Source organism: Rhopilema esculentum, chromosome 17, assembly GCF_057945365.1.
Source record: "Rhopilema esculentum isolate cy_ngs chromosome 17, ASM5794536v1, whole genome shotgun sequence".
NCBI lineage: Eukaryota > Metazoa > Cnidaria > Scyphozoa > Rhizostomeae > Rhizostomatidae > Rhopilema > Rhopilema esculentum.
The window spans coordinates 5,786,433-5,814,028 of NC_142831.1; the positions used below are offsets into that span (position 1 = coordinate 5,786,433).

Consider the following 27,596-nt stretch of genomic DNA (forward strand, 5'->3'; position numbering starts at 1 on the left):
CAGTGATGGATATTTATGAAAACGCAATTATTTTTAGTCTCTATACGCATTAATTCGTATCATGAGACAATATTCAAATAATTCTTAAAGAAAATGGAGCATGCGGTTCTCAAGTTACAAATGCATGTTTTTGAACTGGATTTTAAGTAATAGACGAAAATCTGATTATGTCGCAGTTTGAAGTAAATTTGAATTCCTGGCCATATCATACTGTGACAGTAGAACCAATTGGTGCTGTTATGAGCAGATGTAAATATTCGTCTTTAGAAGCATAAAGTACGAGAAACTTATTGGGATTAGCATTGCGAGACTGTAAAACCAACTGTGAGTCTTCCCTATCATTAGAAAAGCGTTACATCAAAGGAAGCGGCAGTCTCGCACAGATTCGTTGTATAAACATTGTTCAGGCTAAAATCCTAAAGGCAAGTATTGTGGTGGAAAATGATATTAGCATAATTTTGCCAAATTGTGTAGATGTTGGTACATAAGGCAGTTTCTGTTTTATTTGCCTTGGTGCAAAGAACATATACATTTTCAGTTCAAATACATTGATTTTTATAAAATGAGTTCTTTCACAAAATTTTTATCGCTCTGTGGCCAGGGTGCATTCCATGTACTTAGGCCCGAAGATCTTCGGCGTACAACCAGGTTTTTTTCGGCGTTCGGCGTGCAAACTAATTAAAAAAATTTTTGGCGTACGTTAGTTGGCATGCTAAACATGAAGGGATGTACAGAGTTTACGTAAAATAAAGACTCAAACACCACAGTTTTCTCTAATAATCAGTTTTCTTTGTCTGGCGCAACAATGTTTACAGTTTTACTAACTCAACTGCTTTTATATTTTTGGCGTACCTAAACAAATACCCCGGTGGACCTTCGGCGTACAGTTGACATGGAATGCACCCTGGCTCTGTGGCAATGAATCTGTGTTAATGTCCGTTTTGATGTGATGAAGTAAATTTGCTACATTTCTTACAAAAACAATACAGAAGGGACCTGATTGAAAGTTGAATCTAGAACTCCTCAACGTAAAGATTTGCCCTTCTCGAAGAAGTGGTGAGGATAATGCAGATTTAGTCTCCCAGAATTTTTGTCTCAGGACTTTACTCTAAGGGATAAGTGGGGGGACAACTCACATGGAAAAGCGAGTGTGTAGAATGTACATAATTATTGATTGAATGTAAGGCAACGGTAAGTATGCAACATGGGCAAGTCCTGTTTATTATGTTCACGTCGTGAAGGGCCTGAATCTGATAAAACGAAGTTTGATAAAGCTTATAAGAGAGAAGGTCATTTCTTTGACGTCAAAACGTTATAACCAGGTAAAGTTGAAGCACTCTTTCCTTCGAAACCGGGTTTGGTTAACAAGCTACTCGATAGCATGTTGTAGCAGATCCATTGATCGATGCACTGGCGCCCAACGTGGGGCAAGTGACTTGAAAGGTTACATGTAAAATCCGCAAGATAGTAAACAACATTGAGTTAACATAATTGTTTTCCTATAAAAAGCAACTATTTTTGGCATTAGGTACCTGAAAGATCCTTGATTTGATAAACATCATGTTTACTGATTCTTAACACCTTATTTCTATAAACATGATGTAATGTAACGAAGCAACCAATGATGTGTGATCTTTTTCGTAGTGATTGAAAGTTAGTTTACAAAATCATGACCATACTAGGCACAACGCTCTTGATGAATAAGTATGCTTATGCCATAGGTATTCCCATAGGTACAGGAAATGTCTAGCTTGATAGCAACCATATGTGCATATAACGTACTTTGGTTAAGTTTTATATGTATGTCCAGGGGTGTTTTTGGTTTGTTAGAAACTCAATTTCAAGAGGCTGTTGTGAGCTAAATAGATTTTGATTCTCAGCGTGCTATTTGTGTATGTAGTAGCTTAGAAACCTGTGTTGGTTATCAAGCCCGAGGTTTCGCATCTCTTCAACATCAGAATCATCGTCAGAATCATTTTCAACATCAACTTGGTATATCTTCTGAAGATTTCGATGATTTCAACGGAAGTTGGTAGATTGGTTGTCATCTGGTGAATAAAAGTGAATATAACTCCCATATTTTGTAAAAGAGGCACAAGCCAAAAATTTATCTCATATTTGGGGCCAAAGGTAAACTTTTTTCTGATTCAAAATCTACAAACGATAACAACTCATTCAAACACAAGGTCAAAACAACTTTCTGAAAAAGCTTTCCAGCGTGGAAATTTTTGAAAATGCTGTTTCATGTTCATGTTTGGACAGCAAAAACGTAAATTTTAAAAAACGCTGATTATACACACAATTTCAATCCAAGATGACAAACAAAGTACTTGCTCTGATTGTAACCCTATTTACAAGTCTGATAGCTTGCTTGCAGCTAAGCACTGCATTGTTCAAACTTTATAAATATATAATCATTATATATAAACTTTATAAACATAAGTGGCTTTCAGTCATTGCTCCATCTGGTCGTCCGTCTAAACAAACAACTCGGTAGTCTTACTTTGTGAAGGTTTCTTTGTTTTGTCTTTTCAGTGATTGTTGGAAGTTACAATCGCTGTGAAGAAGTAGTAAACTCAGCAAGTGAGAAAATCGGCGTCAAGTAATTTGCGCATGCTCATAAATGAATATCTAGCGTCTTTTATTCGGTTTTGAGTCGGCGTCTGGATGAATATATTTTTGAAAACGCTCACTGCGTAGACATTTATTCATTTGACAATGGATGAAAATAAGTGCGCTTTCAAAAATATCCGCCACCGTGTGGACAGGGCCTAGGTGAAAAAGAAAAAAAGCCAAAACGCAATTTAAAAGTTTGTCAAAAGTTTGGCTTGAAAAGCTGTTAACATTCTAGAAGACAAGCAGGACATTCTTTAAGAAAAAAGATAGTGTAACAATATCGTGTCTTTTGATCGTATATATTCTAGTTCATTTGTAACAGTTACTTGGGTTCATCGTCGCTAAGACTATTAAGTTCGATCTTTACAGTTCTCAAAACAGCGCCCAACGAACTTTTGTCAGTAATTTCTTCTCCATCTAACAAGATTTGAAGGCTCGATATCCAGTTTACTTCTTCTGTTATTGGTCTCTCGTGAAAACCTAACACCACAAGTTGGCTTTTCCATTGTCCAGAATGGAGCCAGTTTGTTCCGAAATTGTCTTATATCATTTTCATCGTAATCCATTTTCAAAAGTGTAGGCCGTGAGTAACAATCTTTGTCCGTAGATTTTCGATTTTTTAATACTCTCTCATGCAGGAGCAGCATCTCATGCTCTTTTGATCTGTGAAAGGATGTACTCTTTGCGAGAAGGTTATGACCTCCACATCTGTGAATCACATTGCAACTTCTGGAGGATCGCAAACGATTACTAACGCTTGGCATTGTACTACTCGACATTGCTAACAGATATCAGCAAATGCACCTCTTGATGAAGTCTCAGTAGACAATGTTGAAATTGCCAGCTGTTTCCAGATGATAGCTGTCAAATCATTGAGAAAAATACAGCATTTCTATCTTAAGATATCTACAACAGCGAATCATGTAGATAACTCTTCCACAAGAAGCTTATCTTCCCCCAAACGATTCATTTGACGTAATAAAAAATTCTACACGTGCAAATTCAAACACCTGACGTTAAATTAAATGTTTCTTACCAGAAATCAGTGTGTACAAATATGGAAACGGTAGGCCAAAATGGTGGCTCACATTGCCTAATAGCAAAAGCCGCTTGCTAATGTGCCACTGATTTTTTGGCCGTGTATCATAAATATTAGACAGTACACAAATGAAAAAATAATCCGAGAAGAGAAGCATTTTCGAAAGAACAGTTTTTACAGGCGATATGAGTGAGAAGAAAGGCCGGCAGGACCGTTCTAGAACTGTATAAACTGCAACATGTCAAACTGGTGTAATCTACATCGCAAAAACCTTTCATAGCAAAAACGCTTGGTTTTCAAATGGTTTTAAACAGAACAATATGTGAACACCTACATCTACCTGCACAAAGTGCTCCTTAAGCCCTGTGCAAAATGACATCACAAACTTTAGAGATGCAAAGTTACTAGCATATTGATTTTTGCATTCAAGATGTTATAAGTAATTTAAGTCTAACTTTTCATAATATTTTGTTCCACAAAGATACACTCTGGGTCCTTTCTTCTTTGACTTTTCTTTCAAATTATAGACAAAGACATATTGTTGCATATTCCTTATGGCTAGATGATAAGACCTTCTAGAACCTACAGATAAAGGTTTTCTATCCAATAATTTGCAAAGTCTGCAAAACTTTCAACAACCATCCAATCTAACACAACTTTTAAAGTGTGTTGTTTACTCGACCACCTTGGAAAATTCAAAGAAAAAATAATTGCTAAATATTTGCTTTTCAAGTACAGACTTTACCAATTTTCAAAGCCTCGGTGCTTCAACCATAAACAAATTTAGTCGATTTTAGACTTCCTTTAAAAGTCAACAATGCAACAAAATCTTTCAAAAAATGCCTCAAATTGTGTGCTTTTTTTAAAAAATGATACAATTCATATCAAGCTTATGCTAATTTCAATAGTTTTTAGATAGGAATAAATCACACAATCCTAGCAAATGAGGTACCAGATGCTTTGATGGAGCTGGCTAAAAAGTTAGCTAACAGTTTGTCTTTATTGGAAAATGCATCTTTGCCGGGGATGGTTTATATAAAAAAGGAGTGTATTTTATCAAACTGCATTTATTTTTCTGTAATGTGCTGCTCTTTGATTTATTCCAAATCATTAACCACATGAATGTTTAGCAGTTTGATACGTTTTCGATTTCACACGAATTCGTTTTCTGCTAAAAATTATGTTTCTGAGCACAATTCAGGTCTTTTTCTTCTTTTCTCAAAACTCTAGGCTGTTCCCTTCTCATCAAAACATTATGTGATGTAAGAATTTGTCGGCACCTTTGAAAAAAGTGATGAACTTCATAGGTGCCGACTTTTATTTTTCCCAGGGGGGGCTCAAAATTTAAATTAGAAAAGAATTAAAAAAGGTTAAAAGGTAGAGAAATTCCCTGTCGCTTTAATAACGTTCGGTAATTTTTTTACAAGGGATTTATTTGATTCAAATTATTCTTTAACAATAGATAAATTTCACATTTTTGAGACTTAGAATATACATATACCTTCCTTCAGCTGTTCTGCGCTGAATTTTCAGCCCAGTGGCAGATTTCACACAAAATTCCCAAAGGGGGCTGAGCCCCCCCATAGTAATTCCCAGGGGGGGCCTGAGCCCCCACATAGTCGGCGCCTATGATGAACTCGATTTTTCTTTGCTTTCATGCAGAGTAAAATTTCCAATGATAGAGGATTAACACCTGATGAGCGCACTAAATTTTGCAGCAAAAATGGACAATTTTAGTATGTTACACGACCACTTTTCAGCATGTTGGTCCAATATAAAAAAAAGTCATGGTAAAAAGTGATCATGTAGCCTGGCCTTTAGATCTTGAATAATGTTTAATGTCAAATTGACTCAATGTTTAATGTTCAAAGCAGATATGAAATCTTACAGGCAACAGGCAACAGATATGAAATCATGAAAACCCTAAATTCGGCATGATAAAATGCTAAGTTCAAATGCTGTTAATATTCCATAGAATGCATATATAAAACAAACGATGTTTAACAGCAGTTTATCGTTTTTCTGCCCTTAAATGCTGCTAGCACACCCTTTTCACAGAAAAGCACTAAGATTTAGAAGATAAAATAGAGTCTCTCTGTATATTAGCAAAAAAGGAAATCCTTGAATTGAAATTAGAAATGTTTTGTTTAATGGCATAATGACAAAATGACAGCATAAATCCTGCCAAAAACAGGAGAATGTGTCTTTCCTGTGGGGCTGCTATTGTTCATCAGACAGTTGTTTTCAGTTCTAAGTGTGACACAAAATTGAGAAACTGTCTACTTGCTTTTAGGATACTTTTTTGAGCTTCATTTTTATCATAAAACATTTTTAGCACAGGGGTGTGGTGGGAAATTGTATGGGCTGGGAAAATCAAGTTTTTCGGGGCATGCCATTTTGATATTGATTGAACATTTCTTGTTGTCATTACTCATAATATGTTGGAAATACGTGGGGCCTTCCTTCACTTGTTTTTCTCACAAATCTGATGGTAAGAATGATAAAAGCTTAAAAGGAAGAAAAATCTAAGGGGCCTAAATGAAAAGTTTTGAGGTGCCCACTAGGAAATCCTCCGAGCTCTAGCATAAATAATTGTCTTGGATGCATCCTTGACAACACTGTATCCCAATTAGTGGTAGCAATGTATATAAATATGTAATAAATATGTTTTTTCATAGGAGTATGATATACTTTAGCTTGCTTTTAAGTTGTTTTATTTGTCAAAGCCTATTTCCATTCATGAGGTACCATTGATGCTGAAATTCTCTAATCCTCACATTTAGCAGTTATAAATTGATTTGATTCAGTTTACTTGCTGTTCATTCATATACTCAATCGAACAAAATGGCTCTAAATATTTAAAGGTATTGAGCAATGATAAAAGAAAAGGATATACCCAAACGCATTGAGTCATAATCTTTATGCTACAATGCTATTGGTGGACCTGGCATTTATCACATGACGTTGCTTCTCACTAAATCACAACATGGCTTCTGCCAATAGCAAGGTTTCAACAAAGGATGCAGATATCACACAAAACCACAGCGATTACACCAATCACGAATGGCCAACAACGAAGAAAGACTATTCACCATGACTCAATCATTTAAAAAGATAAATTGTACTTTTGTATTGTTTGGAAATCATTGTAAAATATTTCTCCCTACATATTTCAACTTGACTAGAGAGATGTGCTTATAATCTGTTTTTGTAGTAATTATCTCATGTCTGTGATCTAAACTAAAAACATGTTTAATTTTGGTTAAGAAAGTGATGTGAGCCGTTTGGGGTTTTGAGGTGTGGGCTTCCAGCAGGGTAATAAAGCTGTCAGAGTTAAGCCAGGGTGAAGACTGTGCTTGTTACACCAATTATCTCCATTGCTGAAGTTCGGATCTTCCCCTTATGATTAATATCATGAATTTTTAATGTCTTAGGGGAAGCTTGTCTTACCTAGAATCCTGTGTAAAAAAGGATTCCATCAATCCCACCTTTGGAGTTGAGCTGCAAGTTTGGATCAATAATTTTGCATGCAGCTCTTAGTCAGGCAAACCAGGCTGCAAGCAGATCATTTGGTTTCTCTCTAGACCTCTAAGTATGAGCATGTTAGACATTGGCAAAACTATATTAACTATGGCCCAATAGAGTCGTCTGGTCTCCACCAGACTGTGTCTAATGTTAAAGTGTTGAGCCATTACTTAAGGAAAGCCCCTAGCAATTTTATTCAAAAATTAAACAAATGAAAGTATATAAAATTATCACTGGTTGCAATTAAAAAACAAATTTGCGACTTACCCATTGTCGTTAAAGTAGGTTCAGCTAATTTATCAAAACAACGTCCTTGTCTCTGACAGTCTCTGATAGCCTATCAATTTTCCCGCTAAATTCTAAAACGAGGCGAGCCTCATTTGCCCCAAATTCAAAAACATTTCGAAAACAAAAGAGTCTTCAAATTTCTATTATTTTTACCCCTGTTTGACGAACGATTTGTTCGCTTGCAACATTTTTGGGATCATAGAGGCTGTCACTGCCTTAGAGTTTGTGAATCTGTAAATAAGATCTCCCCTTCTTGTTTTCATGAGTTTTTTTCATTTATTTTCCAATGTTCATCAACATGATACCAGGCAGATCTGTAAAGGTGACATTTTTCTGACACATAAAAACACTCTGCAATATGGCTTAAAATCTGTCAGGTATGCAGGTGCAAGATCTTGGAACGGCAGATATGTTGATTGCTCATCCCAATTGTTCAAAAATGTTTAATTTTTATTTTTAGCTGATAGTTCTTCTGTTTTTATTTCAATGATAATGTTTTTTAATAAATCTTGTTTCATTCATTTTTCACCTATCCTATTTTTGGTACTTTCAAAATCTAATAAAGTTTTATTACAAGCTATATTATAAAGGTTATTCAAAAACTTTGCAAGGCATGTCCAATTTCATGTCAACATTACGATAGACTAGACTATGGGACATGTTGATAAAACAAAGCTTAGATATATTGCCTCAGATAGTCAAACTCCATTTTAGATAGCGTTTCTGGTCATCCCTAAGAAACCATAATTCCAAAATTTTTCTTGCTACCAACCATTGTCGTGGCCTTTCCTGATCCCTTTCAAGACTTTGATCTTTTGGCCCTTCCACTTTCAAATACGTTTCGCCAGTCTGTATAAGATTATTCGATGAAACCACAGAAAGGCGGAAAAAGGGCATCATCAATTTCTTTGCGTCCGACAAATGAAGAATAATATCAAAAAATAAGCAGAAATCTTTATCCCGATGCGGATCTAAAGTAATGCGAGCTCGTTAAGGTAAGGTGCCATCTTTTCTCTCGCGTTGCTTTCGATCTACATCTGGATATAAATTCCTGCTTACCTTTCATAACATCACATCACCAAGTTTCAAACGAGAAGCACTTTAATGTGTCAAAAAACTATTGTATTTGTATTTGTTGCTACCTAGCATCCGAAGGTTCTTTTTTAGGACACTGAGAAGCTTATGCTTATCGAGCAGTTTCCTGGTCCTTCCTCTCGATGTGACCACACCTCGTGATTCCTACGCCTGGAATTACAGAGAGCTGGTGACTCTCCTCACTCTGGGTGAAAGTTTGGTCATGCCAGAGACTCGAAGCACGGACCCTTGGGTCTGTAGTCAGCGCCTCTAACAACTGAGTCATCCTCGCACCATTGTCAAAAAACTGAAGACAATTTCCACAGGAAGGCAAAAGGTAAGAACACACGTAATCGTGGATGGATAGGTAAATATTATACAATTACTTACAATAAGCAAAGCGTAATAACATGAAATAACGAAGGGCTAATTTCCATTTCAAAATAGTTTCAGGCATTTGGATGCAGAAAACATACAATTTTGCAAAGTTCGATTTCACGAAGCCGACTGGACTGGATTGAAGAGAAATCAACGTTGGGCATGATAGAAGCCTAGCAAAAAGAAAATAAAAGTGGTCACACATGAAGAATATTTCATTGAATACAAACAACTTTCTTTTATTTACGCAAAGCGTATTATATATTTGTTTGAAGAATCCTTCTAAGAGTTATAAATTCTTCTAAGGGAAATTCTTCTTATGCTTGCTTTGTTACCGAGTGAATGCTACGATGTCTATCATTAAAAACTTCCCAGGAGCCCGATCGTGAAACAACATAGTGAAACCTCGTATTTCTGTGCTCGAGTCATTGGGGTATTTAATAGAAATGTTTTAAGGATTGACACATCATTTTTAGTCTTGCTCGTATCCACCAAACAGCAAATATGTACCAGTTAGCAACATTGCAGAAGCTAAAAGCTTGTTCGGGAGACGAAACCTTCTAGACCAGGTGGAAAATAGGATAATGGTCGCCCGATAGTTATATTTATGGGACCAAGTGCTTTTGGTCAATTCGAGGGCGCCGAAAATCGATGTTATACGGGGATTTTGGGGGCAATCAGCCTCTTTTTGGTTTAGCTCCCGAAAGGCAACGGGAAACGGACTTGCACGTTCAGCACAAACACAAACGCAGACATTCAGGAAAAACTACACACTCATGTTGCTGGCTCAAGACAAGTCTTGTTACTACAACGTCAATACACTACTGATCGAGTACGAAACAATACATTGTTTATATCTTCTGTAGAAAAGTTACTCAAAGGCTCTTGCGCAACCAGCATGCTTTGCGACTATAATTCCAAAACTAGCCTATTTATCATACTGCATGAAAATATAATACATATTCAATTTCTCAAGACAGCTGCAGCTAAGCATGGCGATTACGCAAGACCCTTTAATGATAAAAAAATTGGTTTCGTTACCACGCCCTCCATCTGAATTTGATTGGCAAAAGCAAATTAAAGCACATTCTTTGACAAGTCACTGATCATAAAGAAAGTGAAATTCATAGCATATCGCCAACAAAGAAAGCACTTATACACAGAAGAATCTTCTTAGTTGTTCCGCACAGCGAATGAGTTGAAATCAATTATAGTTTCAGTCTAAAAGCTAATGCTTTGAAAAAGTGCACACAGATTCTCAAAATGTTGAATACATTGACGCAAAAGATGAAGCAAAATCTAATGTTTAAAGTAAATCGAACGTGATAAGTTAATCATCAGGTCGCAAGCACACTGAAAAATGCATCTGGTTTTTTTGTGAAGGAAGTGTTCCGCAATGTGGTCTAAACTGAACGTAAATCTATTAAAAGTCTTAAAATTTATTCATTATGTGTTGTGAATTAGGGGCGTCGCTAAAGGGGGAACGGGGGTGCGGAACTCCCCAACCCAAACATTTTGTTCGTCGGCACATTAAGAAGTTTTGCTGGGCGAAAACAGGAATTTGTGTACTCACTCTGTAATCTTTTGGCAACAATTGTAACATATTAACATTTCTGTGTAGTTAAACTTTCAAAGTTTGGCACTAGAGTATAAACTTTAAAGCTGAAACGCATAAGAGTATTTATCTTTTTGCCACACCCTTAAAGAGTCAGACACGCCCTATTTTGTCGGCTAAAATCGCCCCATTAATCCTCCAAAAGATTTTCTTGGCTTTGCCTCTGTTGCGAAATATGGAGCTCGCAGAATATTCGGGTGACATCTGACGTAGTACCAAATATTTTGGGTTCTCATCTTCCAATTGAATATCATGCAGAATAATTTGAAAAGCTAGTAAAAAGCTTCTAGAGTTGTTTATAGGAATTCATTGCTCTCTTCGTTTTTGTTTGAATTCTGTCAGAAATATGGTATTGAAGCTAAACTTTACTGATTTTTGAAATAGCTAAGGAGAAAATACATCTAAACAGGAAACACTAAGCATTTCGTACTGATCGTGTTTTCACAAGTTGTCCGTCAGTGGAATAAAAAACAGCGAGCTTGAACTTGTGTATTTCGGCCACTACCGTACCTTGACTAACTTTATCCACACTTTAATACATCACCCCATTTTACTTCAAGCTACATACAATCACAATACAATCACAATACAATCACAATACAATCACAATACAATCACAATACAATCACAATACAATCACAATACAATCACAATACAATCACAATATCATGTTCTAATGAAAATCGTTGTTTTATATCGCGGTATTACAGTAAATCCCCGCATATAAGAACCTACAAAAATAAGAACCTAGAGGCTGTTTTTCCTAAATTATGCACCTTGTAATTAAGAACCTGTTACAGTGTGATAAAATATAATAGGTTCTCTTCCCAAGGGCAAAAAAAAGAGTTTTCAATGGTCCTTTTTTACTCCCAGATTTTTTATATATCTTTATCTTTGTAATGTTGCATTAATAACATTGCCAAAAGGAAAAAACAGGGTTGAATGCATCCTTTGATAATGAATCCTAAAATTTGAAATAAGGGATCCGTCGAATAAGAACCTTCAAACCCTGAAATTAATCCAAGTACCTTGCCAATAAGAACCTACTTCAGCCTGAACCTCAAAAAAGTAGGTTCTTATATGCGGGGATTTACTGTATTGGTACAACTTGCAAAGGCAACACATTTTGCAAAAACTTCAACTTGTTCTGTAATCAATACTTGATTACAAGAACCCAATACTAGAATGCATTAAAATGCAAAATTCTAGACAGAAAGAGCGGAAGCAGAAGGTCTGATCGGATGGCTAGATGATCGTTTTTGCGCGCGATGATAAAGCGTACTTACTCATTGTGAGCTACAATCTTGGCAAAAAATGCTGAGACACTTGCAAAAAAAGAAGCTACTTACAAATCACCCACCCCCTTTCCCCCCCCCAAATTAATGTTGCGATGGGATTGGCAACTTATGTTATAATCCCCACTTATTCTGTAACCATCCTAAACAACATTAACCACGGGGGAAGGGGGTTTAGGTCACCAGCGCACATTATATGAAGATATAGCACGCGAAGTCCCTTTTCTTTCATATGTCTCAGCTATTTTTTGCCAGGAGTGTAGCTTACCGAAAACCAGTCGCTTTTTCGACATTCTACAGGCTCGCAAAGATGCGACATTCTATACGTCTAGTTGAAGCCGTTAGTTTGGTCAATAGATTGTCTATAGCCAATGCAAGACTTGTAGGGAACCTCTAACAAATAGAAAGCCATTGTTTCCTCGCAACAACGGAAGAAGAGTTACCTTAATCGTGGTTTGTTATATAGTATTCGTGCACTTATCAACAGTTTGTTACTTCTAGTGTTATACTTAATGATATTATGCCCATACGATATCTATTTGACATCCAAATTTTTTAGCTTGAGAACGGCGAGTAGGAGGTCAGAAACCCTCAAAAAGTACTCCGAGAAATTGAAACATGGGTAAAAACCCTTTAACAGTTCTTCTGATTGAAACAGGGTTGGACTGTGGGAGAAATATGCTTGCTGAAGATGAATGGGTCACATATTTACGCATATTGATGTTTTTCTCCACGGGTCAAAGAAATCTAAACACTCATGTGAAGGAAGACTTAAGAGAAAGGGGATTAACTCCCGACCTAGAATCGGATCACGGTTGCTGTGTGTATTTAAATTCAGAAGTCACATTTTCAAAATCCTAACACCATCCTGTGCAGTTTACACGTGCTTCAGGGCGCAAATTGGGTTTTTTTACACAAAACCATCACACACGTTTCTGCCCAAAGTAAAACCATTAGCAAGACGTGGAAAATCTATTGCTTATTAGGATATATCATTCGAAGACCAGTTGGAAACTGAAAATGTCTGGATTGAAAAACATCTGCTGATCTTCATTCCTCATTCACGTAAACGGAACTCTCTATTAAACGCATAATATAACAGAGAGGCAGCCAGCTCTTAGTCATTCATATATAAAGAACAGTCGAATATTCTCCAAACAAGAAAATTTTTCTAATTGAATTGGCATCATTAAATTAAGACGCAGGTCAAGCAAGAAGTGTCTGAGTTTTACTTCAACATATTTATAACATTACATCTATCTGTCTTCCCAAACAGCGATTTTGTTCACATTTAAGTTCGAAAATCTGTAATAATAAACATATTTAAAATCCTCATTTATGTCATAAAGAATTTGTCAACAAACTTCTTCACCGCACAATCTGTTTTGTCATTGTTTGATAAACACGTGACTGAAGTGTCAATTATAGTTTACATTGTTTGCCATCTGACGCCCTGTCCAAGAAGAAGATGATGATGAAGAAGAAGAAGAAGATGAAGATGAAGAAGAAGAAGAAGAAAAAAAAGAAGAAGAAAAAGAAGAAAAAGGGTAAGGAGAGTGGAAGAGGAGAGGAAAAGAAAAGACGAGGAGAAAGTAGTGGGAAAGATAAAAGAGAAGAACAAAAGGGAAGAAGAGGAAGAGATGAGAAAGATCGAAGGAGAATAAAAGAAAGAAGAAGGAGAGAAATAGAGGGGGAAAGGGAAACAGGAGAAAGAAAATGAAAAAAAGGGTAAAAGGTGGGAAAAGTAGAAGAAGAGAAAAAATAAGGAAGGTAAGAAAGAAGTGGGAAAAGGGGACAAAAAGGAGGATGGGGAAAGATAAAGAAATGAATAAAATGGACGAAGTGGAAGAATAGAGAAAGAAATGGGCAAATAGAACTGAACATCGTTCTTATTGTTTAACAAAAAGGCAAGAAAGAAAAAAAGGATGAAAAAATGAGGATTAAGAGAAGAAGGAAACAACAGGAAGAGCAGGATACAGAGAAATAAGAAGAAATAATAACAAGACGGGCAAAAGAAAAAGAAAGGTGGAAGGAAAGGAAAATGAAGCAAACAGAAGAACAAAACTCGAAGAGAGGGCTAAGAAGAGGGTGAACACGAAAAAAGAAGCAACTAACGTAAATGAGAGAAATACGCAGAAAAAGAAGAAGATAATGAAGAAGAAAGCAAAATAATAATAATAACGATGACAATAATGGAAACTTTCATTTTCAATTCAACTAGCCTGGCGACTTTAACAGACACAAAAAAGAATTTAGGAAAAAAGGGAAAGTCTTGTCTGTTTCTGAAATCGTTTGTAGCAGAAAATTGAAAAACTTCAGGATTATTCAAAGATGACAATAGAGAAGAGAGGATTAAGCCCCTGAGTCCAGCCTAAATGTTTACGATCTAGAGTGAAGATATGAAAATAGAAGCAGGTGAAGGCAAATACTTACAAAATGTAGCTTCAGTTGGTCACTTCTTCAATAACAGGGCCTGAACCATTAATTTTCGGTTTGTTTGGGTTGTTTTCTGACAGCCAATCAGACAACCATATCTATAAAAATAAAATCAAAGTTACAACACAATACTCACATCAAGATCAGTCAGACCTGTAGAGAGAAAGAACAGGGAATTGAAAAAAGCGAGTCTCTCCTTCCGCAAACATGACGATATTCACAGCATTTTCAGTGCTCAAATCTAAAGTGGGTTCAAAATTTCCATGTGCTACGATGTAGCTGTTTCTTTATTCCAATTGTCTCAGTAGGCCTGTGACCAGCAATGGGTGGCTTACACTGATCTAAAAAAAGTCTTTTTTATAGATCAGTGGTGGCTTACCCTATTACAAGACAAAACGGACATTTTCAATTTAGATAACGCGCTTTAATAGAACTGTCTGCTCACAAACAGGAAACATCTTAGAAACATGACATGGAAAAAGCCCTTCGCTGCTAATTATTCTTTTCCGTCACTGTGCATTAAGCTACAAATAGCTGTGAAGATCACTAGACAATTTGCAGCCCCGATAAAGGCAAAATGTAACTAAATAATAACAAAATATTTCTGGGTCATTCGAAAATCGCCTACTTTGCGTTTTGATAAAGAATAAGATGTCTTGAGTCAGACCTTCAGACAGAAAATAGATGCTTTAAGTTCATCAGAGTCCAGAAAACATCCAAGGCGGTGAGCCGGAGGAAGGTTTTCCAACAATGTAGTTGGTTTGAAAAAGGCCATTGCATAACTTGACAAACATATGTACAAACAGAGAGGAATTTACCAGTGTGCTCAATAATTCTGGGCATTAAGTTTTTCTTCATTTTCTGCAAAACTCGTAAATCTGTCCCTGTTAACACAATGCCAGATTCATAGTTTATACCATGATTTATTTGAACAGACGGTTCTCTACTATCAGGGCCGTAAATCCCGGGGGGGGACGGGGGGGACTGGACCCCCCCAAAAATCTGGAGCAAAACGATTTTTTGGAGAAATTACCATCATTTTCCTTGAAAGAAAGAAATCCCTGGTAGCCGGGCTACAACCAAACTACGTTTTTTTGTGTTATTGCAACAAACCTCAGCCAATAAGGTTATTTTTGTAAGCAGAGTGGTTTTTATAATTTTTACAAGATAAAAACTTACCGTTTTCTACCATTTTTTACCGTTTTATTTTTGAAAACAAAGTACAAAATAAAAAGAGAGCAATCTGTCATTTTATTTGACCTATTTACTAACTTATTTACGTATATTTCTAATATTTGTCTATTATTAGCTTTTATTCATTAAATCACTTTTTGTATCATTAAAATGTATTCATTTTTGATGTGTAAACATGGCCTACTGAAAGCACTCAAAATAAGGAAGACGCACATTTCTGTTCAGAAAGTAAATTTCTACCAATCAATACAACAGCGTTCCATATTTCCCCAAAGTCTGTCACTAAGGTTTAAGCATGATTCTTCCCCTCCAAAATTTCACCCAATAACCAATAATTTGCGTTCTTCTGAAAAACGCCGAACTTTCTATCCTGAGCGATTCTAGTTTTTTATTAGATTTAGTCTGGGGGATGCCTTTCTAGAAGATAAAATTTCAAAAATTTTCTTCCGCGTCGGACCCAACCATGGTGGGTCCACCTACGACAGTTAACTTGATTCTTAGCTCCCAAGGTTCAATTTCTTGGGGCCATCTCTGAAAAATGTTACCCATCCAATTATCAACACAAGTCAATGTACTAAGGAATATCTGTAAATACCTTCTATAGAGCAGAAAGTCTTGAGAAATCCAAAAATATTGACTTTTGTTTTTAAAGTAATTTGCCCCTTAACTGTTTCCATAAAACATAACACATACCCTTGTGGTGCCATGACCCACTGCATACTTTATATTAATTCGCTCTGCTGACCCCCCCAATTCACATGACAGATTTACGGCCCTGTCTACTATTCCACTACGTAAGGCTACTGTGGTTCCTCTCATTTATGGTACGTCCTACTTATATACCTCTCATATATACGATTCTCAGGAAACTTTCCACAGAAGTAAGGAGGATCTTTGATTAAACTTCATACCAAACAGCATTTTCTTAAATGAACCTTATTTGATATGTTTTGATGTAATGATGATTTCTTTCTCAGCCTCTTGGCTTTACTAAGATATAAATGTAAACATCATGGCACGACTTTTGGGTTGCCATGTGAACAGAAGCTGAGCTTGAATCCTTTCTACTAAAGATAAGGACTTCTTACGTCAAATTAGTCTTAACATGATAAAATGGTAACATAATGTACTAGTGGAAAAATTGAAATGTTGAAGTAAAACCATAGCACGGAAAAGTGAAATTTAAACATACTTAAGTACTTTGGCTTTACAATACTCAGAATACAAACGTCAAATAATGACTTGAGGTGAGCAGCAGAAAATTATATCCATGTGTGGGTTGTAAGTAACGTGAAAGGAAGAAAGGCGCATCTGATTGGTTCCTTGACCGTTAATCCTTCCAATCTATACAAGTTGGGATCCTTTTTTGATTTAGAAAAATTCCAGAAAAACTTAATCAAAACATTACCTTACTTGCCCATTTTTTATAAATGTCCTCACTATTCGCTTTGGTGCCCTCTGGATTCTTTGAGAGAAGTGAGGATGACTCAATGATCAAAGAGTGGTTTGCGTCTTGGGTTTAGCTAAAGTTTTACTCAGAGTGAGAGCAGTCGCCAGCTCTCTGCAAATCCAGCAAGGAGCCAACTACATTAGGGAAATGCACAGCGCGCGGGAGAAAATGAATACAGTGTGACTCATTCTTCAAGTGTTGTACTAGGCATTCTTTTTTGACAAAAGAAACCAAAAACACACAGGAGAACCGGTAGAGAACTATAAATCATCCATTGGGTATACCTCCTTCAAATTTGAACATGTTTAACTGGTTTGCACATTTAGAAGAATTCATTAGGCAGTTTCAGGTATGTGATAAAATTTTAAAAATTCTAAAAATACATTTTTTACGTCAAACTCTAAATTTTATTGGTATCCACACGACATTTTTGGACAATGAGAATAATTTTTTTCCCTGTAATGTAGTTCAATTTGTCACTTGGCATACTTTGCTATCAATGCTTCATATTATTTTCGATGCCTGCTTTATGGCCTAGCTTATCAATGTACACAACTTCTATTGTGGCTTGTTCTAGAAATAAGACGTATCTCCTTTATTTGTATTCTCTTATTCTCTTGCATTATAACTTGAAGGGACATGAATAAAAATTGTAGATATAATAAAATAAAAACTATAAATAAAATGTCAATAGCCTTATAGCAAATCTTTTTACTCGTCCAAAACAATTTTTAGCTGATCAGCAACTATAACAGGCACGTCTTTATGGGTAATAGCAAAGCGTGTGATTCTCCTATGAGATAAATGCCACGGTGACTCTTTCTGCACAGAACACGTTGTCTCTTTTCTTCAAAAAGAATGAAATAGTTGAATGATGACGTCATAAAAATCTGTTTTCGAGCTTGGACCGACGAAATCACAAATGAGCATATCTTACTGGGCAAAATGAATTTTTTGATTGGACTAAGATATGATTGAATATATTGAAAGATATATTTAAGGTATCTTAGATTATATTACACTGGTAAGGTTGGAGCCGGTGCAATTTTGAAAGAAAAATTATGAATATTTCTACGTAAATTTTTCTTCTATTCGCGTGTTGCAAATAATAAACACAGTATTCTGTTTTATTGTTACTCACAATCGGCTGATCAGGCTTTTGTTTGCAAAGCTCCGCAAGGCCTTTTTGCAATGTTGGGTTGACAGCTCTTGCCAGGTAATCCCGTGCTTCCTGGCCTGTAGGTAACGGCTCTATTACGGCTGCAATAGAGAATTTTGTTAGCATGACAAGAAATGTTTGTTTTTATCAATAAGCTGAACGAAACTTATGGCAGCAAAAAACGGAGATTTGAAAGCTCTTTAATGAAAGCAAAACCAGGGTCCGGGAAAAAAAACAGGCCACACAGGTGATAGTCGTAAAGAAAGTCGTCGAAAACAAGTCATGCCTAATTCCAATTGTCTTTAGAGAATGTTTATGAAAGCTTGGCCCATTGGCTAGGGAAAGAACACTTTTCTTGACTCTGATGGCGTCAATAAAATAAATTCGAGTTACTCTACAAACGTTGACTAAGAAAAATACACAGTAATTTTGCAAGCAATGACAAAAATATTCCAAGTAAAAATATCGCACTGCCAAGTGTCACTAAAAAAGCCATTTTCTTGAAAAACAAGCTTTGGTTTTACTTTGAATCTTGCGACGTGAATGTTATTCAGCAAGGATAAGACTTTGCAAAAAGAAATGCGCTTACACTAGGAAAAACTATTCACAGTTTTCTCATGAAGCGGTGAAGAGATGAAAAGGACTTGATAATTTTTACACAAAAAACTAAGAAAGGAAATTTTCATGTCAATGGTGACTGTGGGAAGAATCTCGAACGAAGCTATAATAACAGCTTCTGGCAGTAATGACGTATTTGTGTATAAGGTCTAGTTTCTTCAAAATGCTGGAGAGATGTTTTAGGGAGAAGCAGTTGTTCGATTAGAACGTTTAGACCGTTTGAATTCGATTGCACATTTATAACGATAAGACCAATTCTATGACTTTAGGCGTTGTGCAAAAAACAGAAAATAAGCAAATGCTTCAAATTGAGTGAGCTGTGAGAAAACTCTACCGCAAGAACGTGAAAACCAACATGAGCCCGAGAACAAACGCGCCTAGAGCTATTGACTAATCACCCGAAAGCTTGCGTTATCTACAGCGGCTAACCCTTCTTAAAGCGATATATTGCTGAAATTTCTGCATATTAAACATGTTTTGTTTGAAAGCTTCTTAGCCGAATAAAATGCTTGTTGAACAGAAAAGAAAAAAATCTCAGAATTTAACAATCTGTAAAGATCTTCGAAATTCTAGTTGCAAAGTCAACAAAACTATCAGGGCTGTGGCTAGGAAAACCTGTTAGGGAGGTTCTAAACTATCGCTTTGTTGATAAAGGGTTAAACTTAAGATGGATCCATAGGCCATGTCAGATAAAAAGAGGAAAGCATAATTTTGATTTTAGGAGCTACGGTATACCTTGAAATGTCTTTGTCTACGAATCCTATATGAAGGGGACAATGGCAGAGAGCAATTACATAAACCAATTTCTACAGTTTGCATTAAATTGCTTTAAAGCCTCGTTCAGTTTGAAACTCAGAATTTATATCGTTGGCATTAATAAAAAAATGAGAATCTAAGCTCCTTGATATTTTTATGACTTTATTTCAATCCTGTAACTAGATTTTAGGTATTTACTCCATTTATTTCGTTAAAAATCACATTTTCAAAATTGTTAAAACATCACTACAGAGAGGCAAGTGTTTTTAATGAAAGACCTTCGGACAAGCGAAAATGAAAGCCTTGGCTGGAACGTTATGGATATATTTTATTTCTGCGTTTAGTTTTTAACTTTTTCCACCCATTTTGATCAAAGTCTGCAATTTTCAAGGTTTGACTTGGAGAGACTGACTTGCCTTCGACTCGTTTCGTTTCGTTTCGTTTCGTTTCGTTTCGTTTCGTTTCGTTTCGTTTCGTTTTGTTTCGTTTCGTTTCGTTTCGTTTCGTTTCGTTTCGTTTCGTTTCGTTTCGTTTCGTTTCGTTTCGTTTCGTTTCGTTTCATCAAAAATAAGCCAGCTTCTCGTGAATATAGGAAAAACATGTTTATACGTAAGATAGGTAATCTTAGACAGCCTTTTTATGCTTGACTATTTCTTGGATTGTCATGTCAGTCATTATAAATTGAAAAATATTGGTTTTTAAATCATTATGTCTAACACACATGGTTGCAGGTAAATACATATTTTGAAGATAACTCTTCCCTTCTGGGAAACAGTTGCTTCAATTGATAGAATCACAATAAATAAAAAAACAAAAAGTAAGAGGCAAGGTGAAAATACAATTTAAATGGAACATTATAAAAGACAAAAGTTGAAATGGGAGAGAATATTGATAATAATTGTTAATCGATCCATCAAAACATTGTTGATCACGAAGCAAAAGAATTAAGCTAACCCACCATCTGGAAAAAAGAAGTGGATTTCTCTGGCAGCACTTGTATTACTATCACTTCCATGCACGGCATTTTTCTGATTGTCAGTTCCAAACAAAGCTCTTATGCTGTGGAGAGTGAAAGAAACTAATATTACAGATGAATTGTGTAGACATAACCAAAAAATACAGTAATGTCTGACATTTCCTTTTTGATGAAAACTGAAAGAGCCTTCAGCAAAATTAATTATCACAGCTTTTAACTCTGCTGTTTTTCGAATCTTTTTAGCAAAGTTAGGCATAAGGGATGGATTGGTATGATTATGTCAATACAACAACACTGCCTTTGCTATTTTGAGTAAAACTGGCAGTGAACAGCAAGCAACATCTTCATGCTGTATAAAGATCTGGAGAAATAGCCTTTGAATGCCGTGAAGAAATTATTGTAGTCTTAGCAACACTAGACCGTTTTTGTGTTTTTGGAATTCCAGAGGTTTGTGTTTCCATTTCAAAGCTGAAACTAGCACTTTAAAAAGAAACAAAATATGAAGCCAACCTACATTTAAGACTTGGCCTTTTCATATTTCATTTGGCTATCTGACAAGCATCCATAAGGACCTTAAAACAGGTACATGAACATTTTCAGAAATAATTTTTGCCAGATCTCTCACTTGTTTTTTGATGCTCTTGAAAATCCTCTTTAAAATTATTTTTCTCTTTTAAGATAGTCAGGAACTCCCAAACAGTGGTGTTTAATGTGTGTTTGTAAACAACATCATTACAACTTTTTTTATTATAGAGTGAAATGAATTTTGTCTCATTGAGACTCATCTTCCCAAAAAAAATTTTCCTTATGATGTTACTATTGAATGCTGAAGGATAATGTTTGTAAAATTGCAGAGTTTGATGCCACCCTTTGTAAAGAAGTTATCTTGAATGACGTGGCTATTGTGTTAAAATAACGAATAATGAAAAGGTTCATATGAAAATAGATTTTTATCTTTTGACAATGATACTAAATGATTAGGCAGTCTCCAGGTCATCACTTATTCACTAACAGATGAAGTTATTACTCAAACAACCATGGACTTCCTATGGAGTCATTCTGCAAAGCTTCAGCCCTTTTAAAATTCACTGGCAAAACTTCATTATCATTATTCAATCTGAGGTCAAAAGTTGCTGAATAAATTATTCATAGGCAGAAGCAGGCATAGGTAGATCTTTGATAGGCAGAAGCAGTATAAAAGAATTCTGACATGTCTTTGTTGCAAAAAAAATGAATAGTTAATAATTGATAGAATAATGGCAAAATTTTCAGAAAAACAACAACAAAATGAATATTTAATAATTGAAACAAAGTTGAAAGTGATTACCCAAAGGATATATATGGTGGTTCAGAAATGGGGGATCCAACCAAAGCATGGCTCAATTTTCTGATCTCTTTTATTTCTGCTATGGTTGGCATTATAAGATGAATAATTTAAAACTTTAAACATTTTTGCTTTATCTAAATTTTTACCAAGGGACAGAAACACTTCACATACCTCCTTGAAAGCCATATCGGGCAGTAGTATTAGACACATTTTCATTTCGAAAAGCAGGAAATTCATAACTTTTAAATAAGAACTCTGGAAAAATACCTTGGAATGCAAGGTTCCCTTGTTTAGGGTTACTGAAATCAGGAAGCAGCAGTTTATTTTTGCAACAAATTTCACATTAGTGGGCTCATCCAATGTACCATAAGAGCATGGTATGCCTAGGCATCAAATTTAGAAATAAACCTTCAGTGCAGAAAAGAGGGAGTGAGAAATTTTACAGTGCAACGTTTTGACAGCTTGGTATTTGTTAGGGAGGGGGGAGGTCATGGCAGCTATATCAATGTGACCGATAACTGAAGGTGAAGCCATGTATAATACCTTTCAAAATCCTTAGGCAATATAAACAAACATGTCATACTTTTCTTGCTAATAAAGATTAATTTAACAGAACAGAACAGAAAAGTAATTGAGAACAAAAAAACCCTAGCAGACATTACATTGTAAAAATATGATTTGTTGAAAGTTCAGGAAGATACCCTATTCACAACAAACCAGGGGCAAAGATTATGTGGAGTTCAGGGTAGCTCCTTGCCTTATTTAAGATTCTTCAAAAACTTAACCTTTCACAACTCTTGTCAAACTTACAAAACTCTTGAAAATTTGATAAGGTACCATGAGAAAAAAGAAAAAACATTAAACTCCAGAAAGTCAAAACACTTTCACCACTGCTCAATGGCTTAATGGGTGTCTATTATAGCTTGCAGCTTCACAGCCGTGACACTATTTCTGTGTGCAACCTACAAATTTTGTAATGTTTTTTGTGTCATGGTGCACTTTGCCGTTACAGTCCCATCTTTGTGCTTTATTTCATTGCAGATTGCTGGTTTTGGCTGGTTTTGGCTGGTTTTGACTGGTTTTGGCTGGTTTTGCATGCTTTCATGGATTTTGCAACCCCTATAATATGTCTCACTTAATATCTACTTTTTTTGTCATTAGCCAATCCTCTGCTGACTGTTGGCTGTCAGTGCCAGCTTATAGTTGCTACTCACCTTTATAAATTTATCAAATGATAAATCTCATACATAATATCCAAAATATACATCAATTTCAAGAATTCATCTTTCAAAAAACTGTGCTAACCTGTCTGGAGCTTCGTCTCTAGCTCTTGATGTTTGCGTTGGACCAATTATTTGTCTCCAGTAAGTCACAGCATTGTCTCTAGCAAGGATCATTGCCAAAATTGGACCGCTTTAAAAAATAATTATCAATTAGTATAAGCGAGTTTTCCCATAAACAAATAACACAAGATAGAAACAACCCTCTCTTTTCCTTATATTAAGCGACAACTAGAGACCATTATGGTACACTCTTCTTAAAGTCTGGAAAACGTTGCTCAGAAGGAAGTGAAAGTAAGCAGAGTTTGTCTGTAAACAGGGCTTCCCAAAAAGTTTTGCATCTTAGGGCCAACACCATATGCTAGTCTAAAACATAACCTGTTACGTCACTCCACTTTAAATTAACTTTTTATTGAGAAACCTTTTACAATCTAACAGAAGATGTGTACCTTTCATTTTATTGACTTGTAAAAATTCATTGTCTAAATCATCTAAAATTCATTTATACAAAATTCATTATCTAAAGCATCTAAAATTCATTTATACAAAATTCATTATCTAAAGCATCTAAATGGATAAAAGGCAAATGAAGACAAAATTCTATCAACCTGTTAAATATTTAAACATTTTAATCTCAACAGTCATATGAATTTGAACAGTCAAGGTCGTGATGCTACATTTAAGACAAAAAAATAACTCAGAAAAAATAACAGCCTGAAAGTAACAATTTTTAAGGATTAACATATGTCTTACCTGCTCATAAAAGCAATTAAGCTTGGAAAAAACATCTTCCCATAATGCTCAGCATAAAATTCACTTGTCTGCTCCGGTGTCAAATGCATTCTCCTTTTCTAATGACAAAGAAGAGGCTTGAATTTGAAGGGAATTCATTTCATAAAAACAATATAAGGATGTTACTGAACTTTTTTCAAAGCTTAAAATCTCGTAACATAAAGGATAAGTATTCTTTGTCAATTCATTGAATACTTTAAAACAAGAATCACTATAAAAACAAAAATAAACGATGATGAATAATTTTTACCCGCAAAATAGAAAATCCATGCTTCAATATTATTTCTTCGATCTCATCCGCCTTATCAATGGCATCCGGCTTTATGATTGCCAACGTCTGTTCCACGTAAATAGATGGGGTATATCTTTTTTCTTCCTGGCTTCCGGATTCAGACATTTTCTTAAACGCGCAAATGGTTGTGTCTTCTCAACACCAACAAGCCGCCATTACATACAGTTGCTATGCTAACGAAATATAACTGGTTACCAGATCCCTAATGAGGCTGAAGTAAACGAGTGATTTTTTGGGTTAGCAGGCGAAAGAAACATAGGGGCTTGGGGGCTGCAGCTCCCACCCCTATCTAATCAGGTAAAGCTTATTGGATTTATCAAAATTGAACTCAATGAAGCAACGTTATTCAAACAAGACCCATACCAAGCGCCTTAATCGTTTACCCCCCGCTACACTCATGTTACTCATTATTCGTTCAGAAATAACCTTGAATCCTTGTAAACTTCTACTCAAAAAAGACACTCAATTTTTAACTATTAAAACTTCTCTCTGATTTCTGCGGTATTGTTTTAACTTTATAAAAGATTAGTTTCGTGTTAGAGATGGGTTGACAGTTTTCCATTGCATGCCTTTTGTCAAACACAAACCCTCGTATTTTCGCCATATCTTGCATAAAAGAAAACTTCAAAAGTTTAACTGAAGATGGATTGATAAAAGGAATATGGCATTTGTTCATGAGAAATGCATTGATATAGACCAGTTTTACCTGTTAATGAAAAAAGAACATTTTTGAGAGCCAGGTTTCTCAAATAAATACAGAGATAGTATTGGAAAGAGAGGGGGTCTATCTAGTCCTTTCCTTCTCCAGTTAGGATCTTGTCTTATCAAAAACAGCTATATGGAAGATCCTGGGTAAATATTTTGAGGTTATTGCCATCTGGCCCTTCACATTCCTTGGCGACACCACCGCATTTGTCTACAGGACTAAAAGTCATTAGCATTTAAGAGTGATTTGGTTACCTGGCTTACCGTAGCTCCTTTTGCTGTTCGCGGAAACCTGAACACAGTGAAGGCCGAGTGAAAAACAACATAGCAATCGCTACAATAATTAGGAGTTAAATCATACTGCTCAATTTTGTGGGAAGGGGCAGCTGTTTCACGTTCGAGGATTCTCACAGATTCTGCGCTGACAAATTGTCCGTTTATCTTTCACACCAGCGTTCTATGCTAACAATTATCCAAAATGGAAATCGATGGCAACTGCCACCTGAATAATTTTAAAATTGGCTTTCCTTTTAATCAATTTTCAACAAGCACAAGAGGTTGAAGAACATCGCAAATACAAAATTTTTTAAAAACGTGAACTTGATCATACTTGATGAAAATTAGGGTTTGAACTCTTAATATCTACATGGGTCAAACAACTAAAGATGAATAGAAGAGCAGAGAGTTGCTTAATGAGCTAAAAGTTCACTAAATCTATACCCTTTGGTAAGATTCTTGAAAGTCGTGTTAAACTTAGAGCAAAATATAGACGCTGATTTTTAATATAAGACTGACAAGTGCACCAACTTATGATCAGTCTGCTCCACATGTCTGAGTGTCTTCTATTCCGTTCTTAGGAATTGATGCTAGCAAGAGTTTTCTTCAATTTTTCCGAGGTCTTCCTTACTTAGTCTGAATCAGTTTACTAATTGATTCAATGTTATAAACAAAGTAAAGCATTTAAAATATAGTTCAACTAAGGTTTGCCTTCTAGGATTTGATATAGCCAAATTCAATTGTAAAGCTCTAAATATTTATCTGTGCCTATTCCTTAGTAAATATGGTATGTAAATATAGAATTTATATAATATGTGTAACAACAGTAAACACTTTGGTCTCTAGAAGAAGACGATACTAATTTCAAATTCAAAATTTCACGCTTATTGTGATCCAGGGACAGCGGATCATATTACAGAATTTGGTAGGAGTTTTGGGGGACTAGGCATGAAAAGATTATTTTTGCATTTGTTTGAATACAGTTTTGAAAATTCGGCATTGCTCTTGCTTGGAACTTGAGATGTATTCTTCATTGCAAGTCTTTCTAAAATTGCAAAGTTCTCTCGCAAATTGGCTTGCAAAATATTTCGTCTCTCAAAGTGACTTTGAAAAGCTTGAATATGCTTCAACAAGGGGCTATTTGAATGCTGACTGTTAGGTTATTTTTACAAGCCTCCACCCCCATTTAAGCTTCCTTCGAATTAGCCCTCTTCGGAAAACATTTCAAATTGATAAACCCTAGGTGGGGGGGGGGCTTATTTGAGTGTAAATAGTAATGAAAGTATATGGCCGACTTTTTCCACTTTCCAAAGCCCCCATACAAGAATATTACTATTTTGAATGACATGCTGGATACGTATTGCTGTTGTCATGAGTAATTGCTTGGACTTATGCTTGGACATATCACGTGCCTAACAACTGCATTGTTAATTATTATACTTGACTTATTGCGAATACGGTAAGTTACGCAATGTAATTTGTGGACGAAAACTGCAACAAGCGTTCTCCAAAGCATGATAAGTGAAAGGATTAGGCTGAAAGACAGCTGCAAAACCATCTTCGTCTCTTCTGATAACGCACACTTCATGCATTATTCCTGAATGTGCTTTTCTTCTTTTGTCAGGTCATAGAAAAATTCACTCTTGATAAAAATAAAATTGCTAAGATCGCGCTTACATCAGAACGCTGTGCCAAGAATCTTGATGATGCTAGCCATAGTATCAAACGTGATAACCACAAGATTTGAGCTTATTTCAGTCATGTTATATATTCTGTCAGCAGTGGTTATGATGTTTCTTCGACGATACGTCATAAAAGATATGATGACGGAGATTGGCAAAATCCTGAAAAGATGTCTTTAAACTTAGGCCAATGGCAACATCAGCTGCTGTACAGTCAGATAAAAGAAGTAGAGCCTGGAAAAGAATTGAGATCATGCCACATTATATTATAAGGCCACTCTTTTGCATCTTTCTACTTCTATACCCTTTTGACCACTCGAATTTTCAAAGTAAGAAACGAATATAGTATCGTCTCATTACATTATTGACCAATTTTAGTACTTTCGCTTCTTTGGTCCAGTTCTTTGGTACAGCTATCAAGGCAGTTCTTTGGTGCATGTTGAAGCGATGGAGTCCTAGAAATAGAGTGGTGCCCAGTCTTCGACAAATGCGTTGATAGGCCATTTGATAAAACACTTCGGCAAGTGACCTCGGGTTAATTAGTTGCTTACAGGAGTTGCTTACTGGTGTGGTTGCATACGAAAATCAACTTACATGAATTATAAAATATAATCTCACAAGTTGAATTTTCTCTGTGCATCGGCCTATACTTTAAAACAGTGCAGTTCTTTGGTAAAGTTCTTTAACGTGATCCTTTGGTGCAGTTCTTTGGTACAGTTCTTTGGTGCAGTTCTTTGGTACAGTTCTTTTGTGCAGTTCCTTAATGTAGCTCTTTGGTGCAGCTCTTTGGTACAGATTTTTGGTGCAGTTCCTCAATTTAGTT

At 35.8% G+C, this 27,596-nt stretch overlaps 1 protein-coding gene across 1 annotated transcript; it reads right to left on the reverse strand.

The window, feature by feature from the left end:
* Window positions 1–8,880: 8,880 nt before the first annotated feature.
* On the reverse strand, window positions 8,881–24,290 carry LOC135681129 (nucleoside diphosphate kinase 5). The gene is made up of 7 exons (XM_065195439.2): window positions 24,069–24,290; window positions 23,780–23,877; window positions 23,052–23,159; window positions 20,402–20,502; window positions 18,052–18,170; window positions 14,264–14,364; window positions 8,881–9,093 (listed from the first exon to the last, which is right to left on the reverse strand). Exons 1-6 carry the CDS (start codon window positions 24,213–24,215, stop codon window positions 14,275–14,277), a joined length of 663 nt encoding a protein of 220 aa, XP_065051511.1. The 5' UTR covers window positions 24,216–24,290; the 3' UTR covers window positions 8,881–9,093; window positions 14,264–14,274.
* Window positions 24,291–27,596: the final 3,306 nt, after the last annotated feature.